General features: G+C 48.1%; 1 protein-coding gene across 4 annotated transcripts in view; it reads left to right on the top strand.

Annotated features, from left to right (window-relative positions):
* Positions 1 to 1,683: 1,683 nt before the first annotated feature.
* Positions 1,684 to 17,413, top strand: part of CAPN15 (calpain 15) — a 65,725-nt gene continuing 49,995 nt past the window's right edge. For 3 of the 4 annotated variants that reach the window (XM_067306196.1, XM_067306194.1, XM_013939912.2), the window contains exon 1: positions 1,684 to 1,742. In XM_067306196.1, the coding sequence (XP_067162297.1) occupies positions 1,717 to 1,742 (26 nt within the window). In that variant the 5' untranslated portion in view covers positions 1,684 to 1,716. Of the gene's footprint in view, positions 1,743 to 1,860; positions 1,927 to 17,413 lie in introns of those variants that run through there. The other variant, XM_067306195.1, reaches the window with a different exon arrangement.

Below are 17,413 nucleotides of genomic sequence, written 5' to 3'. Positions count from 1 at the left end.
ATCCAAAGCAGCAAAAAGGCTGCCTGTTACCTAGAGGGTTGAGGTAACTCAGTGCCAATTTCAGGTTTCCTTAATGTACTGCCAAGTCATTAACTGTGGTAATTAGCAAGTATTCAGTAGCTCCTTCCAAAGCAGCTGGGCTGTCCCTGCACTTGAGGCAGGACAGGCATGGAGGAGTGGGAACAGCCACTCCCACACCACAAACACTGTTTTTGCTCAGGCCCTTGGGTTCTGCTCAGCCCTAGGGTTCTGATCGCTGCACCTCCATGCTGAAAACATCAGTGTCTTTATCCTTGATCTCATAATAGCTGGTGTTTTCCCTGAGAAAGTGAAACAAGATCGTTTATCCTGCAGTGTTAGTTGTCAGATGCTCAGAGTTGCTGAGCAAAGTTTGAGAACATTAGTGGATCTTGTAGCTTCAAAATAAAAAGTCTATATTCATATTTTCTCTGTCTAAGAGCTCAAGACTATGTAACTTGCCTGTAATCAAGACCTGAACACAGGCCTGAGAGCACTGAATGACTGGAAACACAAGATCTGCCTACTAGGCCTTCAGAGCTCTGCTAGGGAATAAATCAGGCCTGGGCAGGTTCCTTACCTTGAAGTCTCCTGCACTGCTAGCAGGAATGCTCTGGGAGAGGCTCGGCAGTCTTATGGAAGAACTGTTACATCTTTTTATTTTGTATAGCTTTCCCCCTCCCCCAAAAGTGTAATTGGACACACATTATTGCTATTTAATTATCATAATGTATTAATTACTTTCAGGCACTGCAGCTGAGCTAGCACAGACTCAAAACTCTAACATCTCGCTTTTCAGAAGAATCAGGAAGTTGGCATCTTCTTTGCAGTCTCATTTCTCCCAACAGCATGAAATTCCTCACCACACTGATTCTGCAGGTCCAGAGGAGGATTCCTGTGGGGTGCAGTCACCTCGCTGTATAGCACTACTGGGGCTGTTGCCTCCCCAGAGACAGGCGGCTGCAGTTCTCACAGGGTGCCAGTACCCCTTTCAGCAGCACGAGGAGAACGCCAGCTCTGCCAAGGCTGGACTCCCAGCTCTGCTGACATCTCCTCGTCCGCGGGAGACCCCACAGCTCCCCGTAACAGCCAGCAGTCTGGCCCGCCTCGCGGGCATGGGAATGAGCGCCCCTCGACACAGCCCCTCCGGGGGAAGGCTGGGGCGCAGGAGGGCTGCCAGTGCTGGAAGCAGGCTCGCGCTCTGCCTGGCAGGGCCGCGAAGGCCCAGGCCCGGCAGCCCGACGAGGCCTGCGCGCAGACCGCTCCTCCCACCGCCTCGGGCGTGTTACTGGGGCGCGCCGCGGCCGCAGCAGCGCCCCTGGCGGGCGGCGGTGGCACTGCAGGTGCCGGCTGGAGAGCTGCCGCGCGGCCGCAAAGCGCCCTGGGGGATGTAGTCCCGCACTGACGCGCCCTTCTTCACAACCGGCCCTGCCTCATCGTTTCCTTCGCCAGACGGCCTCCGACACCTCCATCTCGGCTTCGGCCTCTTCTCGGCCGCGGGGGCTCCGCCCTCCTGTGCGGAACTGCGGCCTCCCCACACTCCTTCCCCTCTGGCGCCGAACCACAACTCCCGGCGTGCCTCGCTCGGGCAAGCGACATCCGCTCCTCCTGCGCACAGCCCCTTGGGGCTTGTAGTCTTATCGTGCAATTCACGATGGCCTTTGCGCTGCTTCCGCGCCGTAATGCTCGGAGGCGGGGATGGGGTACAACGCTACGGTAGCGGCGTAAGCTCGGGCTTCTGGACTCTGGGGCAGGCTTGGCCGGAGCTGCTGGAGGAAACCGTTCGCGGAGCGGCTGGGAGCGGTGCAGGGCGGGCGGGCGGGCGGGAGGGGTCAAAGTTACTCTGCCCGGGGGAAAGTGCGGGTCCGGGGGGGACGCGAGTAGCAGCGCGGCCGCCTCGCTCCCCAGGTAAGTGGCGGTCCCGGGGGCGAGGGGGCCCCGGCCGGCCGGCAGAGGCGGCGGGGCCCAGCCGGTGCTGCTTCCTCCAGGGGGCGGCGAGGGGCCCTTGTAGCCGGCCTGGCCGAGAGCGGCCCGGCGGGGGTCGGCCCGGGGCCTCCGGTGGAGCCCAGGTGGGGACGGGCAGTCCAGGGGCCTCCTCTCCTCTCTGCTCCGGGGCTTGTCTCTTGTGCTGCCCCGGGCCCAGCGGCTGTCTTTTGAAGCCCGCGGAAAGATCGGGCCGAGCAGCTTGGCTTTCACTGACTGCCTCTTAGTTTGCAGTCTCTCTGGAGCCTTTGGCGGGCCCTTGCTCCTGGGGGGCTTATTCCTGGCTTTCTCGCTGCAGTTTTTCCTGTGGACTGTGCCACCTCCACCCGCTCACCTGCGAGCTTGGCATCACCTGTTGCTGCCAGGCTCTCACCAGCAGCATGCTGCCTAGCAAGGGCATTGCTCCTGCTAGCAAAACTGTGAGGCCATAGGACAGGCTCAGCCCTAACCTCTGGTCACCTGGAGGGGAGACGCATTCTTAGCTGGCTCAGCAGTGTAAATCCGTTTTGAAAGTTGAGCTGCCTTGCATGGCTCAGAAGCCCAATTTCCCAGCAGCTGGGATAAACCGTGGCTCAGAGAATGGCAGAGCCATCAGAGCCGGGAATATGATCTCATAAATACTGCGTAGAGTTGGGGTTGCCATTGTTTGCAGGCAGTGGTGTGCTTCATCCAGGGTTTATAAGATGATCTACAGAGTATGCCTGGCCTATTAATATCTCTACCCAGCTGTGAGAGACTTGTAAATGATGCCAGCATGGGTTTTTAGCAAACCTAAAAATTACATGGCAGCAGTAGGGAGACAGTGGAAGCTTAATGAATTCCTGCACTGTAATACCTAACTGAACTGTTGTGGTGCATTCCATTCGCAGTACAGGGAATAACTGAGCCTCCCAATTCTTCTGTCAGGCAGGTAAGCATTACTCATACCAATTAATAGACACAGAACAGCTGAGTGCCTGCCCTGAGGCTGAACAACAGCAGAGCCCTCAAGAGAACCAAGAACTCCTACCTTTTAGGTCTGCACTCTAACCTCCAGTTTAGAAATCCCTCTGTGGGAGTTTTGCAAGATTTTGTTCCCAGTTTCTAAAGCATTTGCATGTTTGCCCTTTAAAATTGGTTGGCCGGCTCTTGTGCTTGGATCTTAGAAGTGTCATAAGGCTACTGGGTTCCTGATGCCTTGCCAAGACCTTAAGTGTTACTTCCCTTCAAATCAACTTCTGTTGTAAACATGTCAGCCTCCAAATCCTGGATGTAGAAATCTGTTTTACTGGATGGAAAAGGTTCCATATACTAGCTAGCCTCTCCGTTTTCTGAGCAACTCTCATCTCCCCTTCTTGCATCTGATTCTGCTGTTATATCCCTTTTCTCCCAAGCATTAAGAAACAAGTGTTACAGGATGGTTGTCTGGTGAAATGCTGGGGAGATCAGATAATGTACATGTTGTGTTTAAAATGTCGTGTTATTTCCTCTTTGAATTTTTCAGATGGAAATCTCAACCAGTACTCAATTTGTGTCTTTGCATAGTCAGACTGAAGGTTGTCTTAAAAGTGCTTACTGTGTGTAACTTAGGGCATCTGTGCACTGACACTGCTGTATATTGGTCAGGAGTTACTGGAGACAAGGTGATTAATTGAGAGGGAGCCAAAGTGGAGATGAGCAGTGTAGAATGCAACTGCTGATTGATGGAGATAGACTTGTGGCCTCAGGAGACTGCAGATCCCAGATTGCAATGTTTGTTGATCTGAGCAAAGAGATCTTGGCATACTTAGCCCATTGTGACCTGAGACTCACAGGGGTCATCTTTCCTTGTATTTAAGTGTCTATAATCTGTATTAGCTGCCATCTTTTATAAACTCGAACGGACCTCTGGTGGAAAGGCCCATTGACTAGTAGACTGGAATCCAGTGGCACCAAAAGTCTTCTGGGTGGCTTTTTTATGGCCATTTTTTTGAGACCTATAGCCAAATGGACTGGCTTGTGCCTGTGAGCATGAGTGAATCAGAGCAAGACTGAGCTTTGAGGAATGAGTTGTGTTAGCATATCGGGTAAGATGTCTGGTACCGCTACCCTTTGTCTTTGGTGTAAGTATTACCCTATAGTGTGTCAGAAGGGCACAATTCAAATCGCCGTCTACATGTAAAATCATGGTCATATTAACTAGTTTAAAGTTGCATCAGCTTCTGTTAATGTCCAAGACTTTAAAAGTTCAAGGCAAAAGGCAAGACCCAACATTGCTTCCTTCCCCTGGTGGGGTTTGAGGGCTGGAGAGGCCTTTGAAGGTTTGATGTGACTTACTCTATTTGCTAAGCTGTATTGTTTTGGCAGGAAAGAAGGGCAGCCTGCTGGCATCTGATTACTTAATGTGAAATTAAGCTGTGTAAGGGAACCCAAAGTATGGGCTGGACATAATGTCTTTTGAATCAGAACAAATATTGAAAAACATATTGAATATTTGAAAACAAATATTGAAAAAGCTGCTAAAGTTGCATGAAAGAAAGTTTGGTGTCCTGCTTGGAGCTGGCTTGTGTTAGCCAAGGACTAGGTGACCCTGTGGAGGGGCCTCAGTGCCCTCATGCACAGGGAAATGTGCTGATTACTCAGCTAGCCTCTGGAACAATCTCCTGGGATGGAAACCAGAGGGCATGGTTTATCTTTGCTCAGATTACCACTGGCTTTGTGGAGGAAATGGCTTGAGCCCCGATGTTGTCTCAGCCGGTTGAGAGCGATTGGTTTTATCTTGTGGAAAATATGCATCTTTCATCTGTCCCAGTAGTTTTGTGGGGGTTTGCTGGGTTTGCACTGGTTGCCCATGAGGTCTAGAGAGAGACCCAGCTAGTCCCGAACTGGTTTGTGCAGTCGTGGCTGTATTAACTTACTTCAGCTAGGTGGTCCTTTGCTGTTAGGTGAGATATAAATGGGAGTAATGCTTTTTCCTCACATCTTCCTGCTCCATCTGAAGCCACAGTCTTGTCTCTTGTTTGTCTTCCATTTTGTATTAACCTTTTCTGTAAACAGAGGGGCCTGGGTAGGAATGAAGTCTGTGACTTTCTCTAAATGAGAGTCTGTCATCCTGTAATTTGTTGGCTTTACAAAGCAGGGAGTCTGGAGCAAGGTGCTGTGGCTGTATGTGACTGGACCTGGGAGCAGGGAGAGATGCGGCTGTTTTGGAAAGCTCATGTCAGAGCCCAGGGTCCTGCAGGGAGGACTTGTTTCTGAGACTGCCGCATTGGGAGGAAGCTGTTATGAATGGCCAAGTCGCTGCAACTTGAGCCTCCAAGAAAGAGCGTACGTATTGTAGCTTTGGGAAAGCTTGTAATATGGCTGGGACAGGTGAGTCTGTGCCTTCCTCCTCCTTTTCCATCATAATCCTGCTCTTCAGAGTAAGATGTGCTGTCTGCCTGCTCCCCAGCAGTCCCCTGGATCTGCCTGCATTTAGCTCTTTGTTGACGTTGCTTCTTGAATATGCAGCCCTTTCCAGGCCATGGTTACCTGAGACTAGCAGGGAGGAGCAGGCTACCGCTGTATTTCTGTCACACTCTCATTACTGTTAATTGTTGCTTGCCTTGTATTTAGCAATAGCAGCTGAGGAAGTAAAGGGAGACAGAAGGGCTGTTGTCTGTACATGAGAGAGATTTAACTCTGGCTTCCACAGCTCTCCACCATGTTTTGGTGGCTCTCAGGTTGGCTGATTGATATCCCTGCAATTTTGGTAACGATAGCTAATCCCAGTATTGAGGCAAAACTCCAGCTTGGTCTCTCTAATGCAGTGCAGTCACCACCTTCTTCAAACACTGACAGTGTGAGTGCTGTTTCCGAAACTTGCTCATGTTCAGTGGCTTAAAAGATGAGGATGTTTTTTTTGTGTGCCATTTCCTTCTGCTCTGGAAAAAGTGCTGCTGCCCTGGTGTTTAGGCAGAAGGGAGAAGGGGGAGCCCTGGAAAGGAAATGAGATCCAAAGAAGTGTGTCTCCAGCAGCAGGAAGGATTATTTTTCTGCGTTTGCATTGCAGAGTGTAGTTTCCTGTCAATAGGGCCAATGTTTGACAGCCAAGATGATACATTTATATTGATGTAATTAGCAGGACATGAAGTTTGCCGAATGGCTTGGGGGCAATATACTTTTCTGTCTAACTCCGGCGAATAGATCGGGATTGGAAAGCAGCCATGGGTTGCTAGGATTGGCCTTTTGGGTTTCTGGAGGGTGAGTACATAACTGCTGATGTTTCCTATTGTGCTGCACCCTGTCTAGCTGAGAAGAATATAACTTGAGAAAATGAGGGACTCTCTTTGCCAGCTTGAGGTGATAAAGTTTGATTTCTAAAAGCTGAAGCTCAGTCTTTAGGCTTTTACATAAAAAATGGTACACGCACCATATCTATGCTCCTCTACAAGTGCATGCCTGTGCACTTTGCCAATAGTGCAAACTCTAATATATGTTCATTAAAAAAGAAATATTTTTTTCCATTGCTGAGATGCAGCCACTCTTGTAGCAACCCAGAGGGCTCACTAAATGCTATGGGCCTGCACAATGTCAGTGTTTGAAGAGAGGTGGTGAATGCACTGTATCAGAGAGGCCAAGCTGGCGTCTTGCCTCAATACTGGGATTAGCAATCCTTACCAAAACTGCAGGGATATCAATAAACATTCACTTGAGTAAAACAGAGGTCCAGACCTTACAAAAAGGTATTGTCCTACTCCTATGATATCGCCCGGCTGCACTTCTTATGCAGCACCTAAATTTCCCCTTCAACCTCTTGTATCTCAGCACCAGCGTGGACGACTTTAGTTTATTGAGGATTGAGGAGATCACAGCCAGCTTCTCTGTTTGTTTTCAACTGTGTTCCTGTGAGGACAGAAGATCTTTCTGCTCCTGTAGCATAAAGGTTTGCAAAGAAGCTAAATTTCAGACTGCTTCACCAGGTAACACGCTAACTCACCTGTGTTTGTGCAGAACTGTGGAAACAGGAACATGGCACAAGTGTTGAGCAGAGGGTTCTTGCATGCTGGACTGTGTCCTCCCTTGTGTGGCAGGTCCGTTCTCTGGTGAGGCTGCAGCATTGATATGGGCAAGATCCTGCTCTACAACTTGCCTGTATCAACTGCTTGCCTGCCTATAAGACTTGAGCCAACAGACGCAGCTCAGACCACCCTTGGAATTTCAAGACAGCTAAGAGGTTTCATTTTAAGCTGCTGGGTGTTACATGGTTTCCCTTCCCCAACTGTGCATGTGGCAACATGTCTCCTGCAAGAAAAACTGACATGGTGTCAAATAGACTGATGTAGGCATTTATGTTGTACTCTGTCTTTTGGTGTTGATCTTGCTATGTCTCTTGCTTTGATAAGTCTTAAACCTTTCCAGTGTGTAAGCTGGAATGGCTTGAATGTTAGAATGCCTTCCAAAAAATGTGCTGTTGGCCAGGAGTTTCCTGTGTAGCCTGTTCTGTACAGACCATTCAGCTGCAAGGATCAGGGTGGTCCTTTCTGGCTTGATTCAAACCATTATTTACTTTTTATTGATTTCTGAGAGGTGTCTCTGCCTGCTCTGTGACATTCTTCATTTGCTGGTTTGATGCCTTTAACAGTGCATGCCCACAGGCCAAGTGTTCACCATAGATCATCTTTTTTGCCCACTGCCTAGAAATCTCAGGGATGCAGAGTGCTAGGAGAGAAGAATTCTGAATTCACCAAGACCTACCCCAGTGGCGACGTATTGTACCTAATGGCGTAGTTATAAGGAGAGTGGTCAAGGTGGTGGGGCAGAATAAGGTATGTTGTTTTCGTGTGCTTCTGCCGTGCTCCCAGAGAGCTTCAATGGTCATGTTGTTCTTGCTGAAGCCTCATTTGCTTCCTCCCCTCCCTTCCTCTGTGTAGCCACCCCCCTCCCCCTCCCCCACCCCCCCCCCCAAATAAAAGAGAGAGAATGGAAGTGTGCCAATGTACCAAACAGTTATGGACAAGGGTTCTCATTGCCTCTGTTTTATAAAAAAACCATCCCAAAGGAGATAGCGCTTTCACAGAGGGATAAATTTCATTAAAACAGGTTGCTCTGAGAGCAGAGAATATGAAGAGAGAAGGGGACATATCTTGTAAAGAGCTGGGGGAGAGAGGTTTGCTAGGTTCACTGAGGTGGATGTTCAAACATCAAACCTTTTGGGGATGGGCACATTTGACAATCAGAGGAATCTGTGCTCTTGAATTTCCAGTAGATGCAATTGAATGTTTTCCTGGCCATGCAGGGTAATTAACGTCTGTTTCTGCATTTGAACATACAGGCAGTGTGCCCCTTCAGACATCCTTGCATTCACATCCAGATCTCCTGGGAGGTCCTGCCCTGTTGCTAATTGTTGAAAGATGTCCAGAATCCTTATCATTAAGATCCCGCTGAGCCTGTGAGGTGTTGTGTTACCTGATACAATTAAGGCTTTCACCAGAACACTAAGCAGTAGCCATGGTTAGAGAGAGTAAGGCCAGTGGTGGGAACAGAGCTGTAAGGTCACAGTCAAACGTGCTGAAATAGAGAGTGAAGAGCCTGAGTTGACCCAAAGGCAGACTGGCTCCTGTCTCCAGGGGGGGTTCAAGCCCCAGCCCTTTGTCAGCCTGATGCTGCAGGAAGCACAGAGCCTTCTGGGAGCTGTAATTCAAGTGGATGCTGATTGAGTGACCTAAAATTTGAAGATGGTTGTGTGTGCTGGTGAGGTGCTCATTAGCTCAGAGTCTCAGTAGCCATTTATTCTCGTGTGCCTTTCCTCTCTGTTCACCAGCTTGGTGCAGCTGCCACTCCTCCTAGCAGGCTGCAGTCATGTTATCAGGAAATAGTGTGTTACCAGCAGTTCTGTGCAGAGATGATCTAGCATGCTCCTCAAACCAGGCCTTTCAGCTGCTGCCAACAGCAGCTGTTTGATTCCAGGGATACCAGGCTGACTTCACACCAACTGAGCATTGGACCTGCAGAGCAGAAACTGTGTTGGGTGAGAGGCATTTTTGACTGTAGTTGGTTCCATCTTGGGCTGGGAGGGGCTGGAGGGAAAAAAGGAATTTTTCTCCTTCAGCTTGGGAACATGGTTACTCTCACTTCTCCCCTGCATCGCATTCTTTTCTCTTCCTTGTTTTGATTCCTTTTCTCAGAGTATTGCCCAGTACTTGCTGTCTGTGTGAAAGGCCTCATGCTCTAGTGGGTGGGATGCTGATGTACCCTGGTTTTCTCATGATGAAGAAGAGACTGTAAGAGTGGAAGAGAAAATGTGGGGTTATCCAGGACCTCATTATCTTAAGCCACGGGAGCTGCATGACTGTACTAAGCTGTGTTTGAGGCAACACAAGGGCAGGGAAATAAACTGATCGAAGAAACTGTGTGCTGCTTTGCCTGCAACCACAATGGTCACATGGCAGTTCCCAATGCAGGACTAGGATGGATAGATGACTATGCTGTGGCTCATGGTTAGGGTTAGCCCAGCTGCTTTTCAGCCTGGCAAGTTGCAGCCTGCTCTGCAGAGATGGGACAAAGTTGTGGGAAACTAGTCTGAGCTTGTACCTTCATGAGACGCTTGTGGTGTCCACTGCAGGACTGTGTCTGTTGGTGTTGGCCTTGTGCTCAAATGAGTTAAGCTGGGCTTTGGATTAATCAGATAGACACTGGCATCCACTGATGCACTTGTTGCCCAATCTGGTTTGCCATGATTCTTAAGAGCTGGCTGGAGTTTCCACGTGGCCTTGGTGTCCAGACTCAGCAAAGATCTGCAGAATTCTCTTACGTTTCAGGGTCAGTGAAGCCAGGCCATGAGCACTCTGGTCTTTTTGAGCGATTTACTCCCATGAGACAGGCAGGTGATGTCAGCTGAGATCTGTGTGATGGCTAATTCTCAATTGTGGGAGGGATGAAGCAATGGTCCTGCTCTTGGAGAAGTGCTTTGATGCAGTCTTTGAGTGTCTTTGCATGTTTGCAGCAGCAAACCTCATTCCCATTGCCCAGCCTTGCCATGTAACATGCTTTCACAAGCAGAGCCTCCTGGAGGGAATATTGTCGGTCTGTAGCACCACATGATGCTAACACAGCTGGCTGTTTCTTGCAAGGCATTTGAGAGTGACTCCTGTAACATGCAAACTCCTCTATCTGCCTACTTGAGTTAAAGTGAGTCCAGGATCCAGCTGGCAGGTCTTGGGTAAGAGGCCAATTCCATTGCTGTGCCATGAGGTATGGTGGATGACCTCTTGGGCCTGGGTTTGCTGTAGTGAAGGCAATCTCTTATGGAAAGCATCTGTATTAAGTTTTGGTCCTCTCGTTTAGGGTACTGCATCTTCCTCAAGTAATCATTACATTCGTTCAAAGAGCTGCTGTCATGACCAAATATTTCTTAAGTCCTTGTGTAACTGAACACATCCTACATTTTCAACTGTACTGGTGTAGCTGAAGAGGAGCTGCTTGTGACACAGACAGTGAACCAATGTAGCTATGCCAGTGAGGAAAGGGGAATATTGCAGCAGTGTTGGGCACTGCGATGTCTCTATCACTTCAATTCTATCAGATGTTATTCCAGTCATGTAATTCTGAAGACAGTATCATCTCCTAATAGAAATAATGGCATGACTAAGACATCAATCTGCAGAAGGATTGATGTGTTTTTCCAGGATGGCCCAAGCAGGGTGCAGATCCAGAGCTGGAGAGGGGGGTGAGCAATAATGTGATGCTCCTCAATTAGGTAGCTTACAACACTGAACTGTGTTGGAAAGGGAATTGTCTCCTTGGTCCGCTCAGTTCCTGTCTCCCTGTCCCTCCACTCCACTCTTCTTGTTCCCTGTGGTTGTGGAGATAGCAGCTCTTATACAGTTTGCAGTGATTCTTGTGCTTTTATTTTCTGGGGTTTTTTTTGCTTTTTTGTTTTTTCTTTTCCTAATAAAAATGCCAAATTCTACTGTTGTCTGTCAGGCTTATCCTACTTCTGCGCTTGCCTGAGGCATAGCCAGAGATATGGTCATCTAAATCTAGGTCAGTGTGTTGGAAATTGGGACATGATGCCTGATTAAAGCAGGGAAAGTCCAAATGGCAGAAAAAGGTGTCCAGGTACTGTTGCACTTGTGAAAGAAGCCCTTTTCGTTCTGGACAGGGGAATGAAGTGAAGACTAGGAGCTGTCTCTAGCAAGGGACACAACTGGATATGGCTTGGACGAATTATGTATTTCTCATCTGTCTAACCTGTGTTAGAATTAAAGTCGCAACTGGGGTGTCTGGGGACAATCTCCTCCTTTCTCTGAGACTTTGCTGTTCAAGTCCCTGCCCTCAGTTTTCACTGTCTAGTTGTGAGACTCCACTTCTTGCTGCAATTCTCTTCTCCCTTCTTCAGTAGTCAGCCCTCCCTTCATCTGCTTATCTGTCAGCTTAACATGATCTCAACATACAATCCCTGATGTCCTTTTGGATATGACCTCAGGTTTGTGCCATGCCTGGGCACACATGGACCACTACTAACTCAGAGTTTGGGAGAGACTTCCTGAGTCATCAAATCTGGTTCCCTGCTATTGAAGATAATGATCTCGTGTGGTTCATGAACTTGTCCAGGTCTGTATTAACACTAGTTCTGTCCTTTTGCCTCAGGACTTCTGAAGCAGCTGGTCTGGAGCTCTGCTCTTTGGAAGGCTAGAAACCTTCCTATACCTTCCGGTATCCACTTTTCCTGGACTGGTTTATTCTTGTGCCATTGCAGAGCATCATCTTTGATTTGCACATTTTTTTTCTTTCTCTGGTTCACTGTAATCTTTAGGTCCTGCAGCAGCAATGGCTCTTGATGCAGATTTGTCCCAAGAAATCTGTTGAAAACTTTTTTTCCATTGCTGCTTTTTGGTAGGTTGGTTTTATTGAGCCCATTTATTTTCATGTTTTGCTATTGGGTGGTTTAAATGCAGGTGGAGTTTGTGAATGTTAGTGAGTACAGAAGAGAGCTTTTTGCATTAATGTCACTTCTGCCTTTTTTAAACTGGTTATCCTTGCTACTTGTGCTGCCTTGGCCCTTCAGGAGTCAGAGGTTTTCTCAAGAATGATCATTGCTGTCGAACCAAGGTGAACATGATAAAGCAAATGCGTTGAAGAGCCAGTGCCTGGCTCTTACTCATGGATCTTACTCATGTTTATCTCTAGCTGTGAATGTGCAATAACAACAGTTCTGTTCTGCACAGGCTGGCACAGCCTCACACAGGAAGATCTGCTGTTTACCAATCAACACTCTGCTGTAGTGAGAAAGAAAGTGTTCTATTGCTGCTGGGAAGCCCAGAGTCTAGTTAAACCCATCTAAAAAAAGAGGAAACAAAGAGTGTGCATATTACTCAAGATGTATTTTCCTGGCTGGAGTCCAGCGTGTGTGTTCCTTGTGCAAAGCATCCCTGCTTATGCTACTTTCCATCTATAGAATATTGGTAGCAGGCAAGTGAAAGCTACCTGTTTTTGTAATGCGACTGATGTCAATAGACATTCCGAGCTGATTTTTCAGCCTGGCATGTCTTGTAGCTGGGGCAATCTTTGGGCTGAGTAGGATGACAGAGCTCTGCTATGAGGATTATAAACACAGGGAGGAAAAGATCTGGCAATTAGATCTGTTGGTAAAGCTTTCTGAGACTGGACACTGTGGCTTGTCTTGTTTTATTTCTTCCCCTTCTCTTTCTGTGGCATTACTGTGGTGTTGCTAATGAGATGAACCATGCCAGCCCCCCCACACTTTTGTTAACTGCACTCAAAAGCCAGCCACAATTGGCTAGTAAACTGGAGGATAGAAATAGCACCATTGCACTTCATTGAAGTAATATTAATTAACTTAATAGAGCACAGACATTTTAGACATTTCTTTTTTTTATGTGTGTGTGTACATTTAGGCCTCAGCAGTGCTCTTGGTGCCGTTTTCATGCTTATTCACATAAGGACCTTCCTGCTTTTCAATTGTTGATATAGATGGATTCTAAACTTAACCTTTATTTTGAAAAAAAGCTTCCTGTCCATTGCTTCTCCCCCTTCTTCTCCCCATAGCTTGTAATTAAGATGTTGATTGCCCTTTCAAATTTATACAACCCCCTCTTTCAAACTGACTATGATAGATTTGCAGTAGTTCGCTGGATAATCTGTCACTGGTTTTCAGTGTGCTGTGCAAGACAGAGGAGGAAACTTCTTCCAGACTTTAACACTAGTTGCTTTGGGGCTAAGCTGGCTCTAAAATAAATCTGTTTTTCACATCAGTCTTTTGCTTCAGGCTTTGGACACCCCTTCCTCTGCCTGTATACTTATGAAGAGTCAGTGCTGGGTATGAAACGCACCTCAGGCCAACCCAACTGCCGTGTATGTGTTTCTTCTCTGCTAAGATTGGGCCAGAACCAGCTCAGACTAGGTAGTTGAAAGAAGGTAAAGAGCCTCAAGCTCACCTGTTCATGTTTATGTCCATGGCCAGAAAGATGTGCCTCTGGTCTGGACATTGCTAAAGTGTGGCCTGAAACAGGTTTTGTGCTGATTTAGGACTCTAGGTTAAATTCCCTTTTTACCTCGCTAATATCCCATCTGGAAATCTGTTTCCAGGCAGGTGATTTTATCTAATGATATCTCAAAGTAGCGTGCCCATCTCGTTTCTCACCATGATTTGGAAAATAACTCATTTGCAGCTTCCAGTCTTGTAGATTTGATCTGGGATCAGAACATCTGACTGGCCTCTCTTCTGTCAGACCTGCTACCCTATAATAAAGGTGGGGGTGGGCAAGTTTTACCCTTTTCTCCATCTCCCTATCCTCCCTTTTGTGGTGCTTGCATGCTGCCTGTCATCCTAGTGCCTTGAGAACATGAACTCTTCTTGGCCCTGGAAGGTAGGGCAGCGCTTTCTGAGTCACAGGACTATGCCCCGAGTTACGCAGGGGAAGCTCTGTGATAGAGCACGAGGGTTGAAACAGCCTCACACATCCCGGTTTAGTGTGTCAACCACTGGGCTGGGCTTCCTGTTATACCTATGCCTTAGTCTGTTCTTGGAGGTACCTTCCTGCCCCTCCCTGCCAGAAGCTTTGCAAGGAACTAGAATTTGCTGACACTCTCGTTTGCTGCTGGGAGTGCAGCAGACTTGTGCTGCCTTGTTCCTTGCTGTGCTGACTCTGTAGGTGAGGACAGGAGAAGAGGGCAGTAAAACTACATTTCTTGTCACCAAGACACCAGCATTGTGCAAGGTACTTAACCACTTGGCATGGAGCATTCCAGTTTGCTTGGCTGCTTTGCAACAGGGATCCCGCTTGGTAGTCATGGGAGCTATGGATCTCTCACTGGGTTGGCACTGAGTATCTCTGATTTTCAGTCTGTCCTACTTCCCTTTGAGATGGATGCATTATTGCTTGCCTGTTGTCTTTCCCCCTCACGAAAGAAGAGAGATTATTTTCCCTTCCTACCACGGTGTTTCTTCTTTTATCAGGGTCATCTCAGCATGGTGTATACAAATCATGCTGTGCTTCATGCCAGTATATGGCATTGTACATCCTCAGGTCCTGCCACCCTGCCCTGCGGAGAGGAGCCTGACTGTGTATCACTTACTGTATACATGAATGCTTGAGCTTCTTTTCCTTGTTCTGTTGACATGGCATATCATCAGGCCTCCTGCTGTGTTACTTTACCCACCCCTGTGCATTGTTCCCACCTACCCTGACAGGGGCATATTGGCCTCTTGTGGTTGTATTCCTCCTTCAGTGCTAGCTGGGGAGCTCTCCTGTTTGCCTGATGGCATAACAAAATTGGCACAGGGCTGAGGGTCTGCCCTGCCTTTGTGGTGTATGGAGTAACCTCCTCCAGCTTAAATGCCTTGAGCCAACCACAGTTACTCTGGCTGTACCTATCTACTACAGAACTACTTTGTGTTCAAGAATATGAGAGTTATTCCCTGCGGTGCCCAGAGAGGCTGTTCCTGCCAGGGATGTGTGGCAGGACTGAGAGTTCAGAGCTCTTCAGCAACCCTTGTTTCTCCCTGCAAGCAGCAGATTACATGTGGAGAAGAGTAGGGAGCTTCCCCTTTGCTGTTGTTGTGGGTATCAGGTCCCAGTCCATCTGAGCCAGCCCTGCAGCCAGAGGAATTCACATAGGAAAGGGAGGAGAGGGGCTGGTCCTTGCAACTTCAGTTTTAGAAGAAACCTTCCTGCTGCTGCATGGCTTCCTCTTAGCGTAACTTTAACGGATGTTTTTCCCCCAGGTACATGAGGTATCCTCTCCTGGGTCAGCTGCTGGCCCAGCACCTCAGACAAAAGCTGTCTTGTGTGGGGGGTGGCTGTATTTTCATTCCCAGATTCTCCCCAGGGCAAGGCAACTATAGTTTGGGGGATGTGGAGGAATTACCAAGGTGACAAACTCTTGGTCTGGGGCCTGGAAGGCTGGGAACCAAGCGAGACTGGAAAACTCAAGCAGGAGCTGAGCTGGTTTGCGCTGCATGAATGAATAAATAAAGGACTGTGTGTGGGGGGAATCGCATCATTTCAGGAGGTGGTCTGCACATAGGACCGACTGGGATGAATCTGCCTCATTGGTTTCCTCTGTGGGCTGGAGCAGCTCCAGGAACCTCTATCTTCCCCTCTTGCTACATGCCAAAGAAAAGAGCTTGGGGTTGATCTTGTTGCCCCCTTTGAAATGTCCATGTATTCCCAGATACTTTGCAACGTCTGGGCTAGGTCCTTTGCTTCTTGGAGCAGCAGGAGAGGAAGGAATGTGGGCGCAGAGCCAGAGGGAAGAACGAAGAACAGGGGTTGGACAGACCCAGATCCCCACCCGTGCTTCTCTGCTTTGCTTTGCAGTGGTGTGAAAGAAGAGCTAGAGCCCAAGGGGTCAGCGTTGCTGATTGGTGTCGAGGAATAGGGGTTGTGTTGAAGTCAAAGTGACTGCTCTGCAGTTCTGGCAGCAGGAGGAACCTTCATGGGAAAACTTTGCCTTCCTGAACTTGTCGTAAGTGCCTGCTACTCAGGGTAGTGGTGACGCAATTGGGAAGGGTCTGTCTTGTGTATAACAGGTCAGGGTAAGTGGGTATGAGCAACTTGGAGGTGGAAAGGTCAAATCCAGTTTTGTTTTGGAAGCAATGTTTTGGGAGTAGCTAAACAGCATCAGTTGAAACCTGGTAATTATTGCAGCTGCAAATGGCAAAAAACAAAACCCAAACCTGACATCTCACTAAGGAACTTAGTATCTCACTAAGGAACTTAACTGTTAATTTCCAGGAGGGAGATTCACCCTTCCCAAGCCACCTCAGTTTGTTCACTTTGTTGCTCCCTCTCCTCTTTAGATAGATAGAAGCAGTGCTTTATTTATTAGGAGGAAAATCCTGCTCCGTCCTGCCAAAGCAAAGGAGCCCCTGGCATTTTGCTCCCCTTCTTGCGACTGAAGTTTTCCCTGTTCAGCACAGGCTGCATGTCTGCAAGGCCTCTCCTGGGGCATGTCCCTGTTCAGTGAGAGAAGTTCCTCAGAAATAAGGCTGATCACTTCCAGAGAAGCTTACCTCTTCATAGCCTGCTTTAATTCACCCCTTCCCTTGCTAGGGTGTCATTCTCATTCTTGCCTTCGCTTCTTGCACACTCTTCACTTACTTATTGTTGGCCAAAGGCGTCTCCTGAATCAGCATGGCAAGCAGATACATGCTTTGCATTGAGCTGTAATGATGCTGCTCCTTCTGTTTTCAAACTGGCTCTCCTCCCTGTCCTGTGCCAGTGTTCTCCCCTAAATATTGTTCACTGGCTGCCCTTGCCTGGCATGAAAGGTGACCCCGGAGAAAAAGATTTACTGCTTTGCCCAGAGAAATCCGATTTCATGCAGCACTCACAGCCAAGCAGCCCACTTAGACTAGACAGTCTTGGAGATCACTATGACTTAGCTAGGTTATCCTGAACCTATTTATAGATCCCTTCCTGTTCCCAACTCCACCCACTATGGAGTTTTACAACACAGCTTTAAAGTAGGATTCCTAGACTCTCTTCTTCCTGGAGCATATTTGCATTGAGCTGGCTGCTCAGACTCCCTGGTGCAGATCTGGAGGAGGAGGAAGGGCCAAGATGCTAGCAACATGTTGGAAGCCAACAGTAATGCGAGCATCAGGCATGTCTCTCACCTGTTGTAGTAAGTTAAAACTGGTGTTTCTCTCTTTAGGAGGAGGAAGCAAAGTGCTCTGCTTTTCCAACTTTGGAGGCAGCTGAGGAAGTGGTCTCAAACCAGCCTGTAGAATTGCTTTATTTGGTGGTTTAGCTCTACTGAGGGAAAAAAGTTGTTAACCTGACTGAGCTTCCTGCCTTCTCTTTAGCTCTGCCCATGGGGAACTGTATGTGGCTGTGTTTCTCCCCATCTCACTTCTTTTTCCTTCTAGTAGATTGGTCTCAAGTCTTGAGATGAGAGTCAGAGTTCATTCTCCTGTCAGGCCCCTGTTCCTTTGCTGCTGCTGTGT

This window comes from Apteryx mantelli, chromosome 16 (assembly GCF_036417845.1).
Source record: "Apteryx mantelli isolate bAptMan1 chromosome 16, bAptMan1.hap1, whole genome shotgun sequence".
NCBI lineage: Eukaryota > Metazoa > Chordata > Aves > Apterygiformes > Apterygidae > Apteryx > Apteryx mantelli.
Note: the sequence above shows the minus strand (reverse complement) of the source record. Positions and strands in the feature narration are given on the sequence as shown.